The sequence below is a fragment of the Polyodon spathula genome, chromosome 3 (assembly GCF_017654505.1).
Source record: "Polyodon spathula isolate WHYD16114869_AA chromosome 3, ASM1765450v1, whole genome shotgun sequence".
NCBI classification, from domain to species: domain Eukaryota; kingdom Metazoa; phylum Chordata; class Actinopteri; order Acipenseriformes; family Polyodontidae; genus Polyodon; species Polyodon spathula.
Genome location: NC_054536.1, coordinates 93,936,390 through 93,961,077, shown reverse-complemented (window position 1 = coordinate 93,961,077; position 24,688 = coordinate 93,936,390). Strand labels below are relative to the sequence as shown.

Here is a 24,688-nt window from a genome sequence, read left to right as displayed (position 1 = left end):
GCACCAAAAATATACCCCTCAAACCATTTCAATTTTCTTTTTCTGCAAACTCAGCTTTGCCACTGACCTTGTTTCAAAACAGAGCTCATGGTTTTAGTGTGGCTGCAACTCCAATATTGTTTTTAAAATAAACTCTAGGAATTGTTTTAAACGTATTAAATGTTAGTTTGATATGAGCTGCTAGTAAGTACAATTAGTTAAGATTCATTATTAAACACAAATGCTGCTGTTAAAATACTTATATTAATAAAGTCAATTTGAAATACCTCTGCTGTCTTCTTCTGTAAGTCATCGGCTTCTTTTTGCAGTTTTGCCTTCTCTTTCTCAAGTTCAGCAATGGCTTTGCGGAGGTCATCAGACTCTTTGTTGCTCTGAAGTCGTTGGACCTCCAGCTTCTCTACCACAGCAAACTTCTCTTTATTGGAGAGCTCAGTCTCATGGAGACGAGAACTGATCTCATCGGCCTGCTTCTTGAACTTCTGGGCTTCCTCCACAGCTCTGGACTGAGCATCACTCAGTTGAGACACCTTTAGCTTCAGCTTCTCCGCCTCAGCTGTGATCTCCAGCTGTCTCCTTCGCTCAGCCTCCAGGGTTTTTTGGAACCCTTCTTTCTCCTCTTCCAGTCGTTGCTGCATCTGCTGTTTGTCCTCCAGGAGCTTCTGGGCCTGCTCCTGGGCTAGGTCTTTCTGTCTCTGGAGCATCTCTGCCTCTGCTTTCAGTCTGGATGCCTCTTGGATGGCCTGCATTTTCTCCTTCAACATTTTCTCTGCAAGGGCCCGCTGTTCAGCCAAGTCAGATTCTGCTATCTGCCTCAAACGAGCAGCCTCTTGGGCTGCCACGCTGAGGCGGGCGGCTTCCTCTGCCAGCTTTTTCATATTTTCTGCCTCCTCTTGCAGGAACTGTTGGGTGTTGTCCTTATCTTTTTTCATCAGCATCTGGTTTTCATTCTCAATTCTGATCTTCAGCTTTATCACCTCCTCCATTTGGATTCGGACCTTGAACAGCTCTTCCTCAACTTGCGCTTTCTGCTTGGCAGCATCAGTAACTTCATCCTTGAGGCGATGAAGCTCCTCATCCAGAAGACGCTTCTGTGTGTCTGTCTCTTCCAGCTGTAGCTTCACCTTTATCAGCTCTTGCTCAACTTGAGTCTTTTGCTTCACAGTTTGTTCTGCAAGCTTTTTGTGCTTCTCCATCTCAGCATCTGCTAATTCCTTCTGTTTTAAAGCTATGGCCTCAGTCTGGGCACGCTTAGTTGCTTCAATCTCTGCTTCCTTTCGCAGTTGTTCTGCATCGTTTTGGGCCTTAGCTTGGTTGGTGGCTTCAACTTCAGCTGCCTGCTTTTGACGCTCAGCCTCTTCAGCTTGCTGTCGGAAACGGGCCGCTTCCTGCTGTGCCTTCTGTTTGGCTTTTTCTGCTTCTTCTGCCATCTTCTTGGCTTTTTCTGCCTCCTCCTTCAGCTTATCCAGGATCGACTGTTCCTGCATCCTGGTCTGCATTAGCTCCTGTTCTTTCTGCTGCACGAGAACAACGTGGGCCTTCTCTTCAGCAGCAATCCGTTTCTCGGCAGCCTGTTGTGCTAGTTGAATCTGCTTCTCTGCCTCTTTTTCAGAAAGTTCCTTCTGTTTCCTAGCCTCCTCGGCTTTCTTCTTGAGGCGTTCAACTTCATCCTGAGCTGCCTTGTGTTGACGGGCAGCTTCTTCCTCAGCAGCCGCAATCTTCTTCACCTTCTCCTCTGCCTCCCTGCGTCTGTTTTGTTCCTCAAGAGCTAGTTGACGTTGCTTTTCAGCTTCTTTCTCAGCCTGCTCCTTACTACGCTGAGTCTCATCTGCAATATTTTTCAGTTTGTTTAGCTCCAGCTCCAGGTCCTGCTTGCCAGATGAGGCTTTCTCAAAGCTGATCTTTAGTATCCGTATCTCTTCCTCGACAACCCTCCTCTGTTTTAAAGTCTCATCCACAATAGCTCTCTGCCTCTCCAGTTCAGACTCGGAAGACTTCTTCAGAAGATTAATCTTCTCCTCAATATCTTGCTTGTGTTGGGATGCTTGCTCCTCCAGGATCTTTCTTTGGTAAGCCTCATCTTCTGCCTGCCTTCTCAGGCGCTCATTTTCTGCCTCTTTCTCTTTCAGGGCGATCTCTGCCTCTGCTTTTAAGCGTGTGGCTTCGTTGATTGCAGCCAGTTTTTCCTTTAGGATTCTTTCAGCCTCTGCTCTCTGTCGAGCTGCTTCCTCCTCTGCTAGTTGCCTCTGTTTCTTGGACTCTTCAGAGATAGACCGAAGCTTCATGGCCTCTTCAGCAAGCTCCCTCATCTTAGCGGCTTCGGCCTCAAGCAGCTGCTTGCTTTTCTCAGAGTTAGACATCGTTTCCTTTTCAGCCTTAGACTTCGACTGAAGGAGGATCTCCATTTCAGCCCTAACTTTGGCTAGTTCATCTTCCAGCAGTTTTCTTTGTTGCACTGCCTCATTGACCTCCTTTTTTAGGCGGTAAAGCTCTTCCTCAAGCAGGGATCTCTGCTGTTCACCGTGTTCAAACTCAGCTCTCAGTCGGATGAGTTCCTGTTCAGCTGACAGCTTCTGCTGAGCAGTGCCCTCTGCAATTTGCCTCTGCTTCTCCAGCTCGTGCTCTGCCATCTCTTTTTGTCTCAAGGCAGCTTCCTCAGCCTTGGCTCTCTTCTTGGCTTCTCGCTCAGCCTCCTCTTTCTGCTTTTCAGCATCCTCTTGTGCCAGGCTCTTCTTGTGGGCTATTTCCTCTGCTTGGAGTCTCAACCGGAGGGCCTCGTTGGCTTTCTGTCTCCATTTTTCTAGTTCTTTCTCTGCTTCCTCTCTGGCTTTATCTGCCTCCTCCTGCTGCCTCTTGAGACGTTCTGCCTCCTCTTGAAGAAAAGTGACGGTGACATGCTCCTGCTTAAGAGACTGTTCCAACTGTGCTGTCTTTTCAGCGAAGGACATGCGCTTGCTCTGAAGCTCCGCCGCAGCACTCTTTTGTGCTACCTCTTGGGCAACCTGAAATTGCCTATCCTTTTCTATCTCTGCTTGTTTCATCCTTCGTTCTGCCTCTTCCGCCTGCAATTTCAGTTTCTCCAGGTCGTCCATGGCCTTTTGCTTTTGCCTGGCAGCTTCTTTTTCTGCCTCTACTTTCTTCTTCAGCTCTTCCTCGGCCTGACGCTTTTTCTGGGACTCTTCTTTCACCTGTTTTAGGAGTTTTTCAGCCTCTTCCTGGGCAGCTTTTCTCTGCCTCTCCGCCTCCTCAGCCCTTTGCCTCAGCTGTTGAAGCTCAGCCTCAGCACTAGATTTCTGCTTGACGGTAGTCTCCAACTGAATCCTGACCAGCCGTATTTCCTCCTCAATCCTGGTGCGGCTCAAAAGGGCTTCCTCCACTTGCTGGGTCTTGGACTTGATTTCCGTGACCGAGTTGTTCCTGAGCTGCTGCAGCTCCTGCTGGATGTTCTGCTTCTGTTGCTCAGCATCAACAGCCACTGCCTCTCTCTTGGTGACCTCCTCCTGCATCTTGAGCTTCAGCTCCCGGGCCTCTTTCTCAGCCTTGGCAATAGCTTTGGCATGAGCCTCGGCCAGCTGCTTCTGCTTGTCTAACTCGGCTTGCATTTCTGCCATCTTTCTCATCTCCTCCTCTTTAAGTTTCTCGGCTGCCTTCTGCATTAGTAACGGCGGAAATAATTGCAAGAAAAAAGAAAAAAAGCACAAATTAAAAATAAGCGCGGTGTAGATTTTAGTTATTAAGTTAATGAGCAACTTAAAAACAATATATGTCAGAAATATGTAATTAAGCCAGCGGTCAAATAAATATGTTAACATGTCCAACATGGACAGTCGTGGACTACCTGTTTTGTAACACAACTGAGGATGTGTCATGAGACATTTAATATAATGTATGGAAGACAGAACGTGACATTACTTCACAGCACTTAGTACAGCTCTGAACTGAAATGAAATGACGCATGCAGCACAGGATATTGGGGTGCTTTAAAAAAGAAGAATCTATACTATGAAGCTTAATGCTCTCACAGGCCTACTGAAACTTTGAAAGATAATAACACTGTACCTAAAAAGGAAGCCCCAATAAACAACCAAAATCCAAGTAAAGGTGCCCCCCCCCCACTAGATAGACGTGACATGCTGAAAAGATTACTCCGGCCAAAATAAATTCCCCTATGTTTGATCTGTTAGTCATTACATTACATATCTGTAAAACGGGCCACAGAACAAATACAAGCACTCGTTAAACTGGCAGTTAATTTAAGTTATTTTAAAATATATATTTTATGGCATTATGTATACTTTTAAGCATTTACCAAATTTGACTGTAATAGAGCAGTCTTCCTGTACTATATTTCTATTTAAACAGTAGGTGCTTTAGGTTACAAAGCTATGTCTGTTTCAAACAGAGATTAAGCACCAGGCAAGGCAGAGCCACATCCCCAATGCTCAATCCTCTTTCTTCAATGCACTAGAAACTACTCATGCAAGGGAGCACAAGTTATGAAAAGATGGCTGATGATCTGTACTGCAATACAGACGATTCAAGTAAAACGTCTTTAGTAAGAACATATAACTACAGTAATCAAAGTAGACTCATCTTTTATTTTCCTTCCACCAAAATTGGCACCAAAAATATGCCAAAGTATAATATTGTGGATTTTTAAAACATGTAATAGGGTTATTAGATGCTGTTACCTCCTAGTGTAATATGTTTTCAAATGTAAGTTTCATTTTTAAATAACACAAAGGGATTTACATGTTGAGGTTCTGTAGCACTATCCAACAAGGCAACTGGATTAACAGGCAACTGAGTCCAGAACACTGTAGTCATTTAAATTTGATAAAACTGTACAATCCCAGAACATGCATGTAGATCCACATCATATAAAACAAATCGAAACCTACATTTTATTTTTAAAAAATATATATATATATATTTTTATATATATATATATATATATACACACACACACATATGGTTCTGACTGAAGTCGTTTCACCCTATTTGTCAGGATTCTAAGCCTAGTGGTATGTGTGGGGACAGGGAAAGTCATGCAGAGGTGGTCAGTTGAAAAACTGGTGCATAGTGGGTAATTTACCTCTTTAGGGCCCAATCAGCATGACAAAGCACTGGCAAGCAGTTTAGAGAAGCACAAAATAATAATTTAAAAAAGAATTAAGTTAGAGTTATAACAGAAAGGAAAATAAACAAATAAATAAAGTGTTAATCTTGAAAAAATCAAAAAAGAGTGAAATGGTCAGCTGAAGCACACTGTCTTTTCAGTCTTGATCATGCACACCAAATTGGAACGCAATGACAAGATTTTCAATTATCAGAGCTGGACCTGAAGAAACCAACTGGGAACCTGTCAAAAGCCCCTGTGAATATTACAGAGACAAGCAGGCCCTGTCCGCTGAAACTGATGAGGCTTTAACATAGCAAGTAAAGAGTTTTATATTCTCAACACAGGGGGCAGCTTTGTAATGATTTTTAACATTGCCTCATGGCCAACTGGTTCCTCTGAAGAATAACAATGACATTTTAAATAGAGTGAATGCTGTGTGCTTCAGGCTGAAGAGATACTGTACTAAGTGAATCTGGGAAGTGTCTCATTCTGCTGAAGAGCCAATGCGCTGGTATGGTTTCTGACAGGAAGACAGATACTGCTGAGCAATGAGGTGAACTGCAGAGCTGGTTTTCTCTTCATTTACAAACTAGTGAACACCTCATTAGATTAACGTTTGAACAGACAGACCCCGAATGGTGACACTCAAGTACTTTAGGATTCATACAGTACGCAAACCAGAAATCCAACAAAGGAATAATGTGCAAAACTATCACACAGAGGGCTGATGTCTGCTTAGGATCTGTTCAATTTACACTCAAAGCTGAACCACGCTTCACAGAAAATGGTTGGTCCGCATTCAAATCTTGGCATCCTCTTCCCTTACAAATAAATCACCAGACTTTTCTGTTCATTTGTGAGCTAATCAGTTCACTGAACTGACGAGAATATACAGATAATGTTCTCTTCTCCCAGGGTGTGTTTGCTGCTGTGCTTCCTGAGCACGGTCACGTACCTCATCCTGCTCCAGGCGTCGCTGGGTCTCTGTGATGAACTTGATGTACTGGCTGGTTAGGGTAGTCAGTTCACTGTAGCGGGTCCTCAGGGTGACATACTGGCAAAAGAGAAACACTGTGTTAGCTCATGATTAATACAATGGGGAATTACAGCAGACTAGTTTGGATTATTAAAATTGACCACATGTCTTATTATAAAATGTGACTCTATATGTTAGTCATTTTAATTTAGAGATATTATTAAGTGATTGTTCCCATTGGCTTTACCGTGAGGTAATTGACAGAGACAAGAGTTATGCGTCCCAAGCTCAAGACACAGACGCCAATGAAAATCAAGGTCAACTACCACATGGTGGAGTCTTCATCGAGAGAGCACTACCATTACTAGAACACTTTTTTCATTATTTTGTTGAAGACAAACAAGAGATTTACTCTGAACTTGTAATGATTCCTCATTCCACTGAGAAAGGATTTGGGAAAATAATCCCAAAAATAGCTTTTTGCTTGTCAGAGTTGCTTATAGTTTATCTGGACAGTGCCATACATCTGAATGGAGCAATATCAGTGAACTGTCCCTGACTCGGTGTAGTGTTGTTGAAAGATGCTGAGCTCCACTCCAGCTGACAGGCTGTGATTGGCTGACTCGGTGGTGCCGGGTACAGGACTGGTTGCTTTTGTACAAGTATTGATTGGCTGGTTTTGGTGGATGTAAAATACATTTGGACCAATTAAGTTTTTGTTTAGTATTTACTGTCCAAAAGATGTAAACTAAGCTTTCATTCCCGCAAATCAAAATGAGAAAGCTGACATTTGCACAGGTTGATTTTAAATTTGATTCACAGTTGATCCTGTGACATAGTAGCGGGCACCTACCATCTGATAACAGCCCGCTAGAGCTGGAAGCTGATTGGCTGATGGTACGGACTCGTTTTCTAATATACTGTAGGGTGGGAAACAATCATTTAATTAGTCTAATACTGGAGTAAGATTTCCTTCATTTCGAGTTACACCAGTGGGCCAGAGACTTAGAAATGGTTTTAAAAAACTCACCTCTTGGATAATGTTATCAGCTGCAGATTCCACTTTGGCCTTCTTGACAGGAGAGGCCACTGGTTCCACCATGGCTTTGTATGTCACCAGTTGAAGCTCATAGTCCTGAGAAATGAGAAGATGTTGAGCTCAAATCTATCTGGTCCAGGGTAGTGTGAAAGATACAGGTTTGCAACAGCTTAGCATGCAGAACAAAAAAGAGTGGAAGGATATACTGTAGATGTTAGCTATGTTATTACAGGTGGGAGGTTATGATGTTATTGCTAGACTGCGCACAGCACTGTTACCTTGATTGTGTCGATGTACCCCTTGGCGTATTTCTGGCACTCATCCACCTTGTCTTTGTTCTTCTCGATCTCTTCCAGCAGTCTCTGTACATGAGAGACAGAGTGTTGGGTCAGTATCTCAATCTCAAACTAATTCTATTTTAAAATCTTTCTCTCCATTTACTGGTTTGTTTATGTACATATGTTAATTCAATGATGAATGTATTATGTACATTTATGCATATTCTTATAAAATCTATACAGTGTCAAAATATTAAGCTATATATTTTACAGGACTTATCCCCCCCCCCCCCCCCCCCCCCCCCCCCGAAAAGTGCTCCCATTTTTAGATCCATTTTACGAGAGTCTTGAGAGATAAAATGGCACCGGAAAATCAGCCTGCACTATGAGGAAGCAATCCTTTGAGCTCTCCTCAGGTCAGTGTGCAGACATACCTTCTCCTGGGTCAGCTGCTCTTTCAGTGTCTTGCTGTTGCTGATGGACACAGCCTGGATGTTCTCTTGCCGCTGCTTGGCGTCTGCGATCCAGGTGATGAGCCAGTCGTAACTCTCACGGTAGTAGCGGAGCTGGCGGCCCAGCTGCTCCAGCTCACGCTGGCGCAGGTCTATCTGTGCAAAGATGCCCTGCCAGCGCTCCAGCAGGCCGTTCACACACAAGCGGTATCGATCCAGGTCAGCATCACGCTCGCTGTGCACGCGGGACAGACGCTCGCTCACTGCTGAAGCGCTGGTCAGCTCGGCCTCCAGACCGTCAAACACAGGCTGGCATCCCTCAGCCTCGCTGCGGGTTTTCTATAAGGGTAAATGAACAGCGGGTGGGTACACAGCCGCTCGATTGTAGCACAAATAAACACACGTGAGGCAATATTAGATCTATTTTTGTTGTTTACTGATTGGTATTTGAAGTTACTCTGGTAATAGAGTCAAAATGCCACTATGAAATACTGCTCTGGAAAAGAAACCTATTTGAAGAATGTCACCGGTGAACAAGTATTGTGTGACTGTGTGAGAAGAAAAATCTTTTTTGTCTGACTGAGCGTGCATCAAGGCTATGTGCACACGTGTTTGTAAGTGTATTCTGTGGCTAGGCAGTACCTTCAGCTGTGTGCGGCAGGTCTCCAGCTCCTTGTCGTCAGCGGGAACATTATTGACCTCCCTCAGACGGTCCTCATACTTCTTGACCAGTTCCTCTGCCCCTTGTGTGCTGCGGATCACCAGGTCAATGGTCTTCAGCCTGGGGAAGAGAGCATTGAGAGAGAAGACTTACAAGACTCGCTCCTTCAGAACAGGACAGGCAATGGGACAATGCTTGTAACGGCAGCAGGACATACTTGTCCAGATAGACGGTGGACAGGCTGTAGACCTGGTCCATTTTTTTCAGGGTGATGTCCAGCTCAGAACGCAGGACCGGGACAGAACCTGACTGCTCAGGAGAGGCCAGGACGGCTTCTGTCTTCTCAGTCACCTTGTTGAGGTTCTTCTTGATCCCCTCCAGCTCCACTTGAATTTGCTGTTGGGGAAAAAAGCAAAGGCTGAGCTTATTCTCATCACTGCTTCTTCTGCAGACATGAGGAGACAACTGGGGTTGGCATCCAAAGGGTTTATATATGAGTCATATTTTATAATAAAGCAGCAGGCAAGAACAAATATGCATATGTATGTAATTTATACTCAATTATCCCTGATCTGTCACATTCCAAATAACATCATTATTATTATTATTATTATTATTATTATTATTATTATTATTATTATTATTATTATAATAATAATAATAATAATAATAATAATAATACAAATGTTCATCAACTATTTGTAAAATATTACCTTAGTTGATGCATAACTAAATAAACAAATAAAAGCAAGATACGCGAGTGCCACTCCTTCACAGCCTCTCCTGCTCGGCTGAGCCTCAGCAGAGGGGTAGAATGTCTGTAAAAGGTCAAAGTTTAAGAGCAGCAATAACACGAGCAGCTCCAGCACTTCCAACACTGACAGGAGGGAGAGAGGAGCCCCCGCGGTGCACTGACTTCAGTCTCCAACTTCAGCAGGTTCCAATACAGGGGAGCATGGCTGTGCTACACCATCCCAAGCACTGTTTGCCCAGGGAAGAAATGAAGCAGCACTGGTTCTGTGGGGGCGGCTGACAGCAATGCAATTCCACACCCTCACTCAGCAGCCCTCACTCTCTCTGTTAAAAGTCCTCACTATAGGACTTTGTTTCTGGTGCCAGTTGGTAGCTCTCAGCATGGAAGGAATTTGAAGAATTTTTTTGTTTTGTTTTGTTTCTTTGCACAATTTTCCTCCTTCCTACTGTTTCAACTGATTTCCTTGCATTCTTTTTTTTCTCTCCCTGCCCCTATTCTGACAAGAAGATCAGTACATGTAAAACTTACAAGAGGACAGTTGTTCTGTGACCCTTGTTTTCCTGGGGCGGATGTTCCAAGCACACAGGCTTACCTTCTGCTCAGTGATCCTCTGGGAGCAGTCCTTCAGGGGGTCCTTTTCAAAGGGGGAGCGGATCTTGTTGATGGTGCGTGACTCGCAGCCCTCCAGCTGCAGACGGATGTCTTTGATTTGGGTGACGAAGCTCTTACACACAGACTCATCATGTTCCCCTGGGGACCAACAATGACGTTTCACATGTAGTGCAGAGACACTTATTGAAATAACATCCTTACAGTGCTGGAACAGCATATGAGCAATTCTGTGAATGGACTCTGAAAACGTTGCTCTTAGTTGTTGTTTTTGGGGTTTTTTGCTGCAAGTGAAATGCAGTCAAAGCTTGTCATGCTTGTACTGAAAAAACTGACGTGAAATTCATAAAAGTTGTTGCGAAACTGCCCTAAAACCATTCAAAGGAAACACAGCTAAACACATCCTGAATGAAAAATCATGGTCATCTGTGCTCAGTGTTTCCAAAAGCTAACAAATTCAACAGACATATGTTGAGCATTAAAATAGCAGGAGGTGCAACACATGGTGAATTACCAAACCATGCAAGTGGATACGTGAGGTCTAGCTCACATGGTTCCACGCATTGCCAAATCAAGTGAAAAACTGTGCTAGTGTTTCGTGAGCCACAAATGAACAGGCACACTGCACTCACCTTCCCAGCTGCGCTTATGCTCTGGAATGTGAAATGAACAGTTAACCACTGTTTCATTCTCTTTCTTGTACTTCTGCAATGGCACATTGGATACATGTGTAAAGGCTGTCCAATAGGACTTAAGATTGAGAAATAGATTGAGGTACATTCAGCGAATCAGGTTAGGAACGATAAGTTCCCAACAAGCTTTTCAAAATGGTCCTTGAGCTCAATCAGGTCTACTGCATGAACTTTACCGACACCTTTGGGCATTTGCAAGACAACAGTGTACAAGACGATGTAGTATTTGTGTAATTCACTGTATAACACATCGGTGCATGTTTTAGACTGGAGGAGTCATGTGAAAGCTCATGCTGGCTGGCGCTCACCTTTCTCGAGCGTGCGGAGCAGCCTCTCGTAGTACTGCGATGTCCTGCTGTATTCGCTTTCTATCTGCATGCGGTCATCAGCCCCGAAGAGCTGCGAGTCCTGGCTGTCCCGCATGAAGTCCTGATAGTGAAGCTCCAGGTTGCGCAGGATCAGCATGTACTCCTCTTGCTTCATGGTCTTGAACTGTGGGAGACAGGAGCAAGGGCCTTGTTACACAGTGCTCAGCTACTGAACCCCTCACTACACCCTGTTGTACCTTTTTTTGTAACCTACACTTTGTGCAGTTTGGCATGTTTTACTCTTATTTAAAGCAGACTGTAATATATATATATATATATATATATTATATATATATATAATATATATATATATATATATATATATATATTTCTTTAGTTTAGACTCGTAGCTCTATATGCTTATGTTTTCAACTGTATTGTATTTGGTTTCTAAGAATGGAGTTTATGTATACTTCTTGACATCTAAGATAAAGGGCCCAATCCATTAACTGTAGACTGTGTAGCAGAGTCTGGGGGAAAGTGGTAGAAGGAAGGTACATAGGACCTCAGATGATGCAGAGTCTGTATCCTGTAGGTTAAGATGGGTTGAAACAAGAGGGAATATAAATGTAGTTCTACCATTTAAAAGTGAGCTAAAGAACTCAATTTCCCAGAATTCCTCAGCCATTAGTGACGGACTGATTTTGTTGACAATCGGTTAACTAGAGACAGGTATAAAAGGTCAGGTTAAGCAGACCTTGGTTGGCTGAGGAACAGGGAGGACATGTATGGACCACAGCTGACTGTGTTCCTACGTCAGTAGCCAGACCTGACTGCCACTAAAACAATACAAACAGAGCAGGCCTCCTCACCATAGTGATGTTCCAGGACTTGATCTGCTGGATATCCCGGATCAGGTACTGCCAAGACAGCATGCTCTTCATATCGACGTGCAGGCAATGCCACATGGTCACCAGCTTCTGGTGGCTGGAGTCCAGGCTACAAATTACCAAAGAATGGGTTCAAATAATCAGGGACTTCAAAATACTTCACCCTGATGGCTAGATGTTCACTTAATAAATGTCACTTAACCAAAAACATGTTTCACAAGAATAAGGTCCTTTAATACTTAACTACATTATTTTGGACAAGATTATTACCGACTGTTATCACAATAGCAGGGTAAAGAAACAGTTCAGTTCTGCTCTGTCGCTGCTTTTTGTTTTTGTTTCTTTGAGCAGTGCTTGCTTGGGTCAATTTCCATACCTGCTGACTGCATCAAGGGCTTCCTTGTTGGGAGGTGGGACAAGGAAGCAGACAGACGGCACCACAGCTTCGTTACCAGAAGCATTCAGCACCTTCCACTTGTAGGGCTGGGAGTTATTTAGCAGAACACACTCGTCCCCCTTGTGAACAGTGATCTAAGAGGGGGAAAGAGAAGGAACAGTAATTATTATTATTACTACTATTAATAAGTAACCTTTTAAAAAGTTTTCATGGGCATAGTTCTGGCAGGAGAGTTCCCAGAGGGTCTCACCTCCATCTGCTTGAAGTCACACACAGCCTGGACAGGAAGCTTGCTCTTCAAAGGGTTGGCAGCATTGCGAGGCTTGAGCTGAACGATGGCCTTCGCACGTTTACTGAGACCGGCCAGCTGTCCTTTGTACTCACTGAGCTGCTCCTTCTCATCCTGGAACAGAGACGGACAGAAGATGATAAAAAAACCCTGCTATTAAATGACCTGTTAACAATAACGTTTTGGTTTTTTCTTGCTATCCCTTCCATCAAACAATATGACTGACTGTTTGCTAAAGCAATGTTTTTTTAAGATGACCTGAGAATGACTTTTCTTGATTAATCTGAAAGCAAGTGGCTTTTAGTAGCCATCGTAGAACTTTTGTTTTACCTTATATAAGCGTTTTTGTAGGTTGATTTGCAAAATAATTGTGGGTGAGGCACAGTTTTTTTTTTTTTTTTGTAATGATCCCAATTAATCTTTTGCAAGGATTATTTCAGAAACCAGAGGAAGGTGTGCTTACCATGGCATCCTGCAGAAGGTCCTCTAGACGTGTGACAGTGACCGTTCGGTCGCAGCTGTACTTCTTCTTCATGGACTCCTGCATCTTCTTCAGGTACTCCTCAGACTCTTTCACATCTGAGAAGAACTGCAAGAAAGACGGAGCAAGAGATGACATTAAACTGCTGTAGGAGAAAATGGGCATGTGCTGCTCAATGCTGGGTGTATCCCGCATTCACGAGATAACCAATGAAGAAACGGGAGCTGTGTACCTGGAAGTAGGCTGTGTTCTCCTTCAGGTGTGCCTCGATGCAACAGCACAGCTGGAGTATCCAGCTCCATTGCGTCTGCAGGGCTGCCATGAATGCCTGGAGAGAGAGACACATGCAGGAGTATTAAGGGAGCCCCACGAAGACACTGCTGTTAGGTCTAATCAAGCTCTCGTGCTGTTAAAGCTGACCCCCTGCTCAAAGGTTATTCCAGTTGCTCGTGGTCATGAAGCTCACCTCGACAGTCTTCCTGCCAGGGTTGCCCTCCTTCAGCAGCTGCTCTCCCGTGGCCTGAGTGCTGTTGATCTTCCTCTCTTTTTGCTCCAGCTCCCGCATCAGACCCTTCAGAAAACATAACAGACTCCTCAACATCGCTGCACTCTGCAGAACCCCATCACCTTTTATTACAGTAAGTGCAGAATGGCACTAGAATGCAGTACTGCAAAGCCTTTCGAGTGTGTCTGGTTTTTTTCATAACAGACTGTAGTTGCTCAGTGTAGCCGCGGCAGACTGGCAGTGCCGTACCGAGTAGTTGTCCTTCTTGGCCGACATGTTGGTGTTGCGGTCGCTCCAGTCGTAGTTCACCTCTTCCTCCTCCTTGTCGTTTAGCCACATTAACTCTTTGGTGGCTGCAGACACGAAACCGTGGAGGTTGTCCAGGTGACGCAGACGTGACTTGGAGGAATTCTAAAGGAAACAAACGAAAATACATATTTCTGTTGGAATGGGGCACTTGGCATACCTAATACAGTAGGATTGTAATTTGGTCATTTGTACAGCTTGTAAAATAGTTTCTTACCAGCAGCTTAGCGTAGTGCAGATCCAGCTTCCCAAGGTATTCTCTGTAGGATCCCTTGCTGACAGGGGACAGCTGATTCTAGAAAATGACAAAACAGCTGATGAGTGAGTGAGTGAGAGAGAGTGCCCAACAGTATGTAAGACTGAGTCAGAAAATAAAGTGTATGGGTGAATAATGTGTAAGAATATGTGTTAGTGTATACATGTCAGTGAATCTGTGTGAGAGAATGCAAGTTAGCGAGTCAATGGTTGTTTAAGTTACAGTAATGAATAGCCCAAAGCCCTCACTGATGTCTCTGCTACTTTAGACCAGGAGCTAGCTCTGTGAGTTAACACATTATTTTAAATTCCAGCAGGTCTCTCAGTTTTATATCCCATGCCCTTCGACAGCGACAGTGCCTGTCCAGCTGCCTGTTTCTGTACCTCGTCAGCGCGTGCCCGCTCGATCTTGGAGCGGAAGTCCTCGATGGACTGGTGCAGGCCCCGATGGCTGCCCAGCTGGGACTCCACAGAGGGCAGGTCGACCCCCCACTCAGCCCCGTCGATGCGCCTCTGGTTCTCCTCCACCCAGGCCTGCAGGTCCTGAACGTAGTGCAGCGTCACATCGTCCAGCTCCGGTCTCTGCCGTGAGCTCATGCTCTGCTGGGTCATGCTCTGCTGGGTCATGGTGATCGAAGACTGGGAAGCACCAGCATTGATACGCAGGTTGTAGTCGGTGCGCAGAGCCACCAAGCGCTCATGGAGGCGGTAAACCCTGAATCGCAAAAACAAAATGCGTATCATCAGCATACGTTTAAGGGACTGCACACAAAAGCAGAGTAATGAAAAGTAGATAGGAACTCTAGGGAGCAGCAGCCACCCTTTCCCCTGCCCAGCACCATATTCTTACCTCCTGTACATCTGCTCAGCCTGGGGGTGGCGCCCATCCTTCAGGGCCTGCACGTCGTTGAAGAGGAGGCGGATCATCCCGTCAGCTTTGTCGAGCTCTTTCTCGATCTCCCCTGAGTTCTGAGGCGCTTTCCCAGCACTCATCAGGCGGATGTCCTGACAAGAGATACGCAGTCAACAACCTGCCGTGATGCTGTACTTGAGGCACACCATTTTAAAATAGTGTGTGCTGTTACTGTAGCAGGTCCTTTACCGGTGCTGCAAATAGAATAACTTACCATCTGTAAGAGAGAGTCCACCTGGTTCAGCTGCTCCTCACACACACCGGACTCCATCTGGATCTTACTGACGATTCTCTGGAGCCTCTCCAGCCTGCCACAGAGAGGAAAGACAAGTCACTCAATGATGGAACGAAGGGAAGTCCGGCTGCAGCAGTAATAGTTAGAAAACACAGCATCATTGCTAAACAATAATAGAAGCTGCACACACTGGGCTCTGCACACTGTATTTACATTTATTTACATTTACAATCTGTATCCAGATTCTAACCAGTTTTGTTTGACAGATTTGACACAAGCATAGTTGTTGTTACATATATAGTCCACTAAAGACACAACTACGTGAACCTTAAGTAAAGACCCACTAACGACACCTGCAGGTTGTAGTGTTTTTGTACAGTTCTACAATAATGCCAGAATTTGTTTAGTACAGCTCTTTAGCTTTGCGTCTGCAGACACAAAATAAATGCGCAATATCAGCGTAAATGGCAGTCTGAACACATGTTTAAAGCTTCATTAATTTTTAAACATAATGTACTGGCACCACAAATTCTAAATGGTTTACACCTTTAAAAAGTAGCGCAGCAATGGTAATATAATCTAGGTGCAAGTTATATATGTACAGTATAGCTGGTCTAGTTTCGCTATACTGAGGTTTAACTATACAATGCAGTATACGTTGCAGTCAAGTTCAGCAGAAATTATATCTAACTAGCAATTAGTGAAGAAAGTGAAAACTTACTGCCTCTGCGAAGTAACCAAGTACACTAAACTCAGACTGTAAGTAACGAAATCCATGCAGATTTGTTCTCTTTTTACACAGTATATTAAGAAATGTTTGGCTATAAATCCCCTTGTGATTATGACTGAGAAAGGGATGTAATTTGGGCTGGGTGGAGGCGTGGAGCAGCACATTCCCTGTGACAGTGCACAAGCTCTTTCTGCTGGATCTTCTTTACATTGGCAGTTTCCTAAACACAAAACTGCAGACTGATCGAGTCCCAGCAGTCCTGTGATTGCACTAATTAATCAGCATTGAGTTGCAGTTATTTCATCATCTTAATGCCCCATGAAATAATTAATCTGCATTAGTTTTATTGCAATGTAGGCTTGTTTTACTGCATCCCGTGAAAGCCTTTGGTTTTCTCTTGTTCGTTAACCCATGCAGTCAGGGAAGTTCCCATTCACCAGTAGCAATCTGATCATTAACGGATCAGTCCATCAGCAACATGCCAGCTCCCAAAGTTCTTAAAACGTACCATAAAACGTATCTATTTCAATTCAACAAAAAACAAGTGGACATGTTTAAACACTGTGTGTTTGTAAGTGAGCATGTTTAAATACTGTGTGTTTGTAAGCATGTTTAAATACTATGTGTTTGTAGGTGAGCATGTTTAAATACTGTGTGTTTGTAAGCAAGCATGTTTAAATACTGTGTATTTGTTCAGGATGTGGATTGCCAGAGAAGTCCTTTGTAACATAATGTTCTTTGTACTGTACAGCATGTTCTTGCTTATTTAATTTCCTCCGGCTTCCTGAAGTCGGCTCTCTAAGCAAAAACATGCCATTTATACTGGCAACAGCACAACATGTGATGGTATTCCTCAGTCCCCTCAGGGTATGCAGTAAACTCTAGCAAGCGCCATGTCACCTGACTCCTAGCTTGTGAGATAAATGCTGTGTTGTTCCTGTAGCAGCTACTGATACACACAAACAGACAGCCCTTGACGCAGCCACAGAAAAAGAATGCAGCTACACTGCTTAACTATAAGCCAGGGTCTTAATAATGTGCAGAACTCTGAACCCCTTTGTGCTATTGTCTGAGATATTTGTTCTTCACGTCACTGAGCTCACCTCTCGAATTCTGTCCTGAGCAGCCTCTCTCTCTCCAGTATTGCCACGTGAAGACGGCCCCATTCCTTCTCAACATCGATGGGATGGTAACCGGGAGGGACCTTGACCTGGCCAGCCTGCACAGCACCCTGCAACGTGTTCCACATGTGTAAATACAGCGGCTAGCTGGCACTGCACAGGAAACAGCTCTAATGTGTGTATGCATGCAAAGATTGATGTTACAATACAATATGCACAGCACCCTGCATCATGTTCCTTTTGTTTAAATACAGCAACTAGCTGGCATTGGTTAGGAAAGAGCTCTAATGTGTGTATGCATGCAAAGATTCATGTTACAATACAATATGCACAGCACCCTGCAATGTATTCCATGTGTTTAAATACAGCAGCTAGCTGGCATTGGTTAGGAAAGAGCTCCAAAAACATCAAGAATGTGTGTATGTATTCATGTTACAATACAATATGCACAATGTCTCGATACAGCTATAACACTGTAACTCAGTTTGAAAAGAAGCTGAACGCAAAATTGAAATGAAGATGCGTTGCTGTGTGGTGTTGTTTTTTGGTTTTTTGGAGGGGTGGGGGATGCATTTTTGATGATCTGGGAAGACTAACAACATGTTTTTACAGTTGGTTTAGCTACATTTAAGCATGTCTATCACACATAGCGAGTTTGTCGTGTTCGTGCAGCTCACCTCAAAGGACTTGTAGATGCTCTTGGAGCGGTTCTTGTCAGCCTCCTTAGCCGGGAGCTCAGTTTCCTTAAACCTCAGGAACTGTCGCCACAGGACCTACAGAAGCACAGTGTATCTGACTCAATTACTTTCTGCACTTTTATCAGGATCCTTCACTTTGACACACTAAAATGTCAGCAACCATGCACTGACACACCCAGTGCACATACTTGCTTAACAATCTCTAACTGCCAGGATGTGTACATGTGTGAAGGAGACCAATACAGAGCAGCAGAAAGGCTGGGTTCTCTTCTTCCTTTATGTCTGTCACTGGGAAGACCCAGCAAACAGAGTACTTATTTAAATACACTGTTACAAGAGCAGAGGACAAACATCACTGATCAAACAGGACATTAAACCCCTGTGTGTGGCTTACCAAGCATTGCCTGTATACTTAATGCTGTAGATCACAGCATGTCTACTGGGGCAACACTTTACTGAACACCTTTTCAATGCCGCATTGCTTTTGAATACATTGAAAAAGACTTCTAGTCGAAATGCTGTTTGTCATTCAATTTCAGTTTCTTTGAGTAGTACAGATGAACCCATTTTATATCACCTCACTTAATATCATACCCTATTTATTATCACAATTTTATTTACAATTTCTATAACCACTCTCCATGCACCACAGGTTCTTTGAGAAATGACCCCTCTTAATATCACCTCACAAACCCGCTTCTTGTCACGTTTTGTGCAGCCTGTCAAATGCTGCGTGCCTGGGCTTTACTAAGTAACCACAGGATAGAATTAATTCCAATGCAACTAACAATCAACAATCATCTTGGCTGATGAACTGACATTTTGTGCTGCCTATCAAATGTTGCTTGGGTCTTAACGGGATACAGTTCAGTTACAAAAGACCAACGTTACCAAATGTATCTTCTTTAATATAGTCAGTCTTATACAAATGCACACAAAAAAACATCAAGTGCAATGCCTAATTGACAGCTCTCATCAGATCAACAATTCATGCCTTTTTTAGATAATGACACAAACTGTTTCGTTCCAGTTAATGAAACTAACATTTGTCCTGTAGTAAACTATATGCATTTGTTTAAATGTAAAGAATGACTAAATGTACAGTATTAAAGCACTGCTCTTTAATTCACTGTTAGTTTTCTTTCTTTTTTCTGTCATAGGCAAGTGTGAAACTCTGTTTACATCAGGACCAGCTTTCTATCACAAATTACGCCTGCACGGCAGTTGTGTTAATAAAGCAGGCTCATCTGTACCTCTAAATTCAGCACTGCCACTGTTAAATATCAACGCAGCATCGTTACACAAAAGTATAAATCCAACAATATAAATATCAAAGAGACAATAAATATTTTAGCAATGATGCCGTTAGTACATTTGCTTTCAAATCGATTATATGTTTTTACACATTTATACGCACACAGTCTGTTTAGAGCTGGCAAGTTCATGAACTTGTATATCAGGACCTCAAGAGCCAAAAGTTACTGGGTTAACACCACCCCCCACCCCCCCCCATCTTTTGTTCAACAGATTCACTAAAAAGAATAAAAACAAGAGAGCACAAGTAAACCTGCTTTGTCCCAGAGGAATTTATGGGGGTTTTAGAAAATAAAACAACTTTGTTTTTCTTACAATGATCTAATATGGCTGGATCTGTAACGCCTTATAAAACGCTGGTTTTAAGAGCCTACTAAGGAGAAGTAAACCGCGTCCCAAGAAAGAAGGCACTGAAAGGGAGAACTGTGTCTAGTGACACACTGCACTGCTGCTGGTGGTTGAGCCCCTCACGCCTTGTTATTAAAAGGAATATAAACCAGGTCAGCCTGAGATCAGCCCTGTCAAGGAAAGTCTAAAAACGTGATGCTAATGACATTTATAGTGAAGATGGACAGTATGAGACAAGAGTTCATTGCGTTAAAAAAAAAACTATTCTCAGGATAGATTGTATAAAAAAAAGTCAAATTATGGCCAGCCATCTTGTAACTCGATTCTAAAGAACGTTCTGCTTTCGGCCAGTTTAGCTGACCATTACCCTCCTGGCAGTGAATCCTTCCCAGAGTACGGTAAGGAAAGGTCTACCAGTCAGCTTACCGAGCTGCTGTCTCTTGGGTCGGGACTCGCAAAACAAAGCATTGCCTCCACCCAGCTGAGTTCAACCCAAACAACGCCCTGCTATTAAACACAATTACATTTCCCCAGGAAGAGAAAAGAACCCAGCTCTGTTTGATCTTGCTTGAAACTACAGCTTTTGTTGGGAGTAACAAAGCGCTGCAATTACAGGGATCTATGGCAATCCTGAAAACTTGAATTAGGCTTAAATTACTTTTCTATGTAACAAATGGTTAAGGAAGGGTCTTCCTGTACTTGAAACTGTACGCGCAGGTCAGCTATAAGACAGTGCTGAGTATTGAAGCCACGGGGCATGGTTTCAGTCCCACATTGATTCACTGCTGTCTTCAACCTAACCTAAAGCAATCTCTACTTTAAGGCAGGAGATGTGAATTAAATGCAATCTCAGTCCAGAGCAGCTTTTAATGACACATTTTAAACTACAGCTTGATCAAAACTCAAAACAGCACAGTGCATTTACTCATAAAACAGATATCCCTCTTTAACTAGAATATTTGTAACACTATCAAGGCAGGTCATTCCAAAGCTTTGTTGAATAAAGTGTGAGCTAAGAACAAGTTAGCAGAGCTATGGTTCCACATTAACACTTTGCATTACTGTCCCATCCTCCAGGTGTTAGACAGGCCACTCTAATTTAGATGGGTGTAAGATGCTTTGGTGCTTTCCTTTCTGCTCCAGTTTAGGCCCCCATCCCTGGAAGCCAGAGCAGTGAAACTGACCTCGATCTCCTCGTAGCTGCTGGGGAACTTCCTCTCTTCCAAGACGATGACTTGGTGTCGAATCCACTGCAGCAGCAAGGTGACCAGCTCATAGTACTCCTGCCATCGGAGTTCCAGTTCCTGCAGCCCAGAGAGAGAGAGAGAGAGAGAGAGAGAGAGAGAGAGAGAGAATGGGGCTTTCAGTGCAATGCAGGGATTATTCTACTTGCTTTCTTACTTACATACCAGCTTTACATATTTAATTAACTCAGGCGTTGCTTCGGAGACAGACAGATAAAGGGAAAACAGCAGTTAGAGGCATGCAAAGTGTTGTGTTATTACCCTCCACACAGGACTTGCTGGTCGCTTATGAGCTTAATTCACACAAATGTGATCAGTGTGTTTTTTTAATTAATTTTTTTATTCAATTTTTTGATCAAAATAATTTCTACTCTGGTACTGCTGATTTAAAATGATGGCTAATGCAACTTAAGGTCGCAGTGGTAAAGCCTGTGCTTAAAAAACATAATTTGGACCTTAAAGTCCTCAATAACCATAGGCCAATCTCCAACCTGCAATTCTTAGAAAAGATTCTAGAGAGAGTTGTTGCAATTCAATTACAAACATGTCTAACTTCTTAATGGTATATTCGAGAAGTTTCAGCCTGGTTTTCGTTTTGCACATAGCACCGAGACGGCCCTTGTCATAGTTGTGAATGATCTGCTGATAAGCTCTGACTGTGGTTTTCCATCAGTATTAATTCTTCCAGATTTCAGTGCTGCCTTTGACACTGTAGACCATTCCATCCCACTAAATCATCCGGAAAGCACAGTAGGACTGTCTGACCATGTCCGATCCTGGTTCAAATCTTATCTTTCTGATAGGTTTCAGTTCGTCTCTACTGGGGAGGTAAAATCGACATTATCGGAAGTTGTCTGTGGTGTTCCACAGGGCTCCATTCCAGGTCCCTTGCTGTTTTCATTATATATTCTACTGTTAGGTGACATTATCCGCAGACACAGAGTGAACTTCCATTGCTATTCTGATGATACCTAGAGGTTATGCTAGTGGACTAGTATGCTAGTCTCTCATCAAAACAAACTAGAAATTAAAGAGTTTGGGGGTCATCTTTGATCCTGATCTCTCATTTGAGACTCATATTAGGGAAGTTACTGAAGTACATTTTTACCATTTGACAGATACAGCCAAACTGAGACCAGTTATTTCCATATCTGATGCTGAGAGACTAATGCATGCCTTTGATTAATCTAGAATTGATTATTGTAATGCATGTTTTTCTGGTGTCACAAAACATGTGGTATCCTGCTTGCAGCTTGTTCAGAATACCGCCGCTAGAATTCTGACTAAAACCAGAAAAAGTGACATATTACCCCTGCTTTGGGCTCCTTACACTGGCTCCTTGTGCAGTATAGAATTGATTTTAAGATATTGCTGTTAACCTACAAGGCCCTGAATGGATTAACACCTACTTATTTGTTACTGACTATCTTCCAAACCGCACTCTGAGATCACAGGATGCGGGGCTGCTGATTATTCCGAGGGTCAACAAAAGCAACACGGTAGGAGGGAGGGCTCTTTCTTGTAGAGCTGCTAAATTATGGAATGCTCTGCCTTCGTTTGTCAAGGAAGCTGGGACCGTTACAGTTTTCAAGTAAAGAGTAAAAAGGCACTTTTATAAAATGGTTTTCTTATCTTGGTGGGTTTTAATGTAACTTTAGTGTTGCTGCTTTTGTATTATTATGTGTATGCTGTTATTTAAATGGTCTGACTGTGGCAGTTATATGTGTGACATGCTAGACAAATGTATTGTGGTTTGTTTTTTTCTGCTATGTACTGTACAGTGCTTTGCGATACTTTAGTATAAAAAGCGCTATATAGATGCAACAAATAAATAAATAAAACTTATGATGTCTTATATCTTGAAGAGCATTCACCTAAATTGATGTACTCTAACAGACATTTTTTGTTTGTACATTGATGTCATGTGCACAGTTTACCAGAGTCTGCTGTAAAGAGCGCAGCAGCTGTCTTTCAGAAAGCAGTGTCTCCATGGAAAAAAAGGTTAAAACTGTGTTTACTGACCTCCCTTACTGATTTCAACTACAGCACAGAGAATTATACAGCATACCCATGATATGTTGTGCTATCCTAACATCTAACTAAACACAAAGCAGGGTGGACTATGTTAGAGATTACCGGTTTAAAACGGCTCACTTTTCCCTTTTTGTGAGATATTTTGGTGCCTAGAAGCAGGTCAATCAGCATGTAGGCGTCGAGACTGATTTGTTTCTGATGAATTCACAGAACCCAGAGATGCAATTACAACCTAAACTATTTCATTTCAGCCCCATCTGTTTTTTTTTTTTTTTGTTTGTTTGTTTTTTTTTTTATATTATATGGAATCCACAACATTTGTTAAAATGAATAGGTTTTTCAATTTAAAATCACATATGACTCGCTGGCTCCAGACTCTCCTGTCTGTTGCAGGGTTGTTTTCACAAGGTTTGTAACAAAGGCAGTTTTGTTTGCTGTGTTTTTGTTTTCTTGGTCGTCGATGAATGACTGTCTACCTTCTGTGTGGGAATTCCAAAACGGGCCGACATTTTCTGTGCCTAAAAATGTTTTTTTTTTTTTTTTTTTAATAATAATAATAATAATAATAATAATAATAATAATAATACTCACGTTGGCTTTGACCCCATCCTGGACGTCAGGAACGCGTGGCATGGCATCGTAGAGAGAGGACACATATGTAATGATGGACTTCTCATCAGGATGGGGGACATCCACATCTAAAACGCACACACACACACACACACAACCACGCGATGAGTGTTACCAGCAAAGTCCCACCGAGATCCGCTACCTATTCTCTTGTGGAATCCTGACAATTTCACACATATTTTCACAAGTTTTTTTCACAAGTAGAATTTTTATTTTCCGTGTTTTATTTTTTTACTGCTCATGATATGGTTTAGACTGCGAAATCACAGGTCCCAGAGCTCCAGAAGAAGATTATTATTCAATTATAAAGATTGAGATATGAAGCACACTTTCCTTTGATAACCACAGCTGTATCAAACAGCGGTTACTGGGTGTTTATGGGAGAATGCACCTCAGAGCACAATGCCTGCTAACAGACACTGGGCCCAATTTTATGTTAAAGACAAACTTTCTGAGAGTAACTTAATAATTTTAAGTTAAAAGCCTAGCACAAGACCACTTTGAACTGTACCTTAACTGCTTCTTCATCTACTACATTGCTTTGCAATTGCTGAACAAAGTATACACCATTTATTGAGGACATAAACCTAAGTTACTTGACTACTGTTAGAAACACATACTATAGATCATAGTAAAATAGACAGAAAGATCAACATTCTTGCTACAAAGTAATTAACAAAGCTACTGTAATATATCATTCTATTTGAAGGCAAGCCCTGCAGGATACCTTCTGGGTCCAGCAGTCGGGTGACCCCCAGCTCCCGGTCTGCCACAGTGAAGGCCTGCTCCAGGTTGTCATGGTTCGTCTGTCGGTACACTTTGTTCATGTCGATCAGCATTGGCCTGAATTCAAGAAGGAATGAGAGGGTGAGAGATTGAAAAGGACAGGACCCAGTACGGGAACACGACACAGAACGACTACCCAGCGTATGTGTCCATCTATCCCTCTGTCTGACAATTGTCTTGGTTAAATGTGGGATATATTTTAGAACTATTTGATGTTTTATCAGGTGTTGGGACATATGAACAATACTGCACTACTAGAATATAATTCTATAGATCCTTTAAAGAATATAGACAAAAGTGTTAAATTAAATTCCGTTTCTAGTAGTATAGAGAGGGAGAATAATAAAAGGGCTTCAGTATTACAAGGTTATAACTGCATCGAGGGGTGCTGGTGACATAATAACCCAGGAGAGCAGTTTATGATGAATTTACCAGAACGCCGAGATTAGAACCTAAAGTAATTCACTTTAGTTCCATTTGTTATTTTTTCATAATCTACAGATTCCATGACATTCATTAATTTTAATTTTTCACAAATGACTTGCTGTCTCTAGACTCTTGTCTGTTGTAGGGTTGTTATATAAAAGGCAGTTTTGATTGTTTTAAGTTTTCTTGGTCGCCGAT

At 42.7% G+C, this 24,688-nt stretch overlaps 1 protein-coding gene across 1 annotated transcript in view; it reads right to left on the bottom strand.

The window, feature by feature from the left end:
* The window catches only part of LOC121313682 (plectin-like), a 57,379-nt gene that overhangs the window by 6,822 nt on the left and 25,869 nt on the right, over nt 1-24,688 (bottom strand). Inside the window, exons 7-31 of the mRNA XM_041246466.1 lie at nt 24,006-24,121; nt 23,240-23,346; nt 20,555-20,674; nt 17,688-17,783; nt 16,993-17,120; nt 15,139-15,232; nt 14,862-15,016; nt 14,396-14,726; nt 13,974-14,051; nt 13,700-13,861; nt 13,412-13,516; nt 13,178-13,273; nt 12,928-13,053; nt 12,426-12,578; nt 12,155-12,309; nt 11,761-11,887; nt 10,889-11,072; nt 9,872-10,029; nt 8,743-8,921; nt 8,507-8,645; nt 7,847-8,203; nt 7,413-7,496; nt 7,126-7,230; nt 6,075-6,173; nt 267-3,647 (exon numbers count right to left, since the gene is read on the bottom strand). Of these exons, the coding sequence (XP_041102400.1) occupies nt 267-3,647; nt 6,075-6,173; nt 7,126-7,230; nt 7,413-7,496; nt 7,847-8,203; nt 8,507-8,645; nt 8,743-8,921; nt 9,872-10,029; nt 10,889-11,072; nt 11,761-11,887; nt 12,155-12,309; nt 12,426-12,578; nt 12,928-13,053; nt 13,178-13,273; nt 13,412-13,516; nt 13,700-13,861; nt 13,974-14,051; nt 14,396-14,726; nt 14,862-15,016; nt 15,139-15,232; nt 16,993-17,120; nt 17,688-17,783; nt 20,555-20,674; nt 23,240-23,346; nt 24,006-24,121 (6,835 nt within the window). The remainder of the gene's footprint in view (nt 1-266; nt 3,648-6,074; nt 6,174-7,125; nt 7,231-7,412; nt 7,497-7,846; nt 8,204-8,506; nt 8,646-8,742; nt 8,922-9,871; nt 10,030-10,888; nt 11,073-11,760; nt 11,888-12,154; nt 12,310-12,425; nt 12,579-12,927; nt 13,054-13,177; nt 13,274-13,411; nt 13,517-13,699; nt 13,862-13,973; nt 14,052-14,395; nt 14,727-14,861; nt 15,017-15,138; nt 15,233-16,992; nt 17,121-17,687; nt 17,784-20,554; nt 20,675-23,239; nt 23,347-24,005; nt 24,122-24,688) is intronic.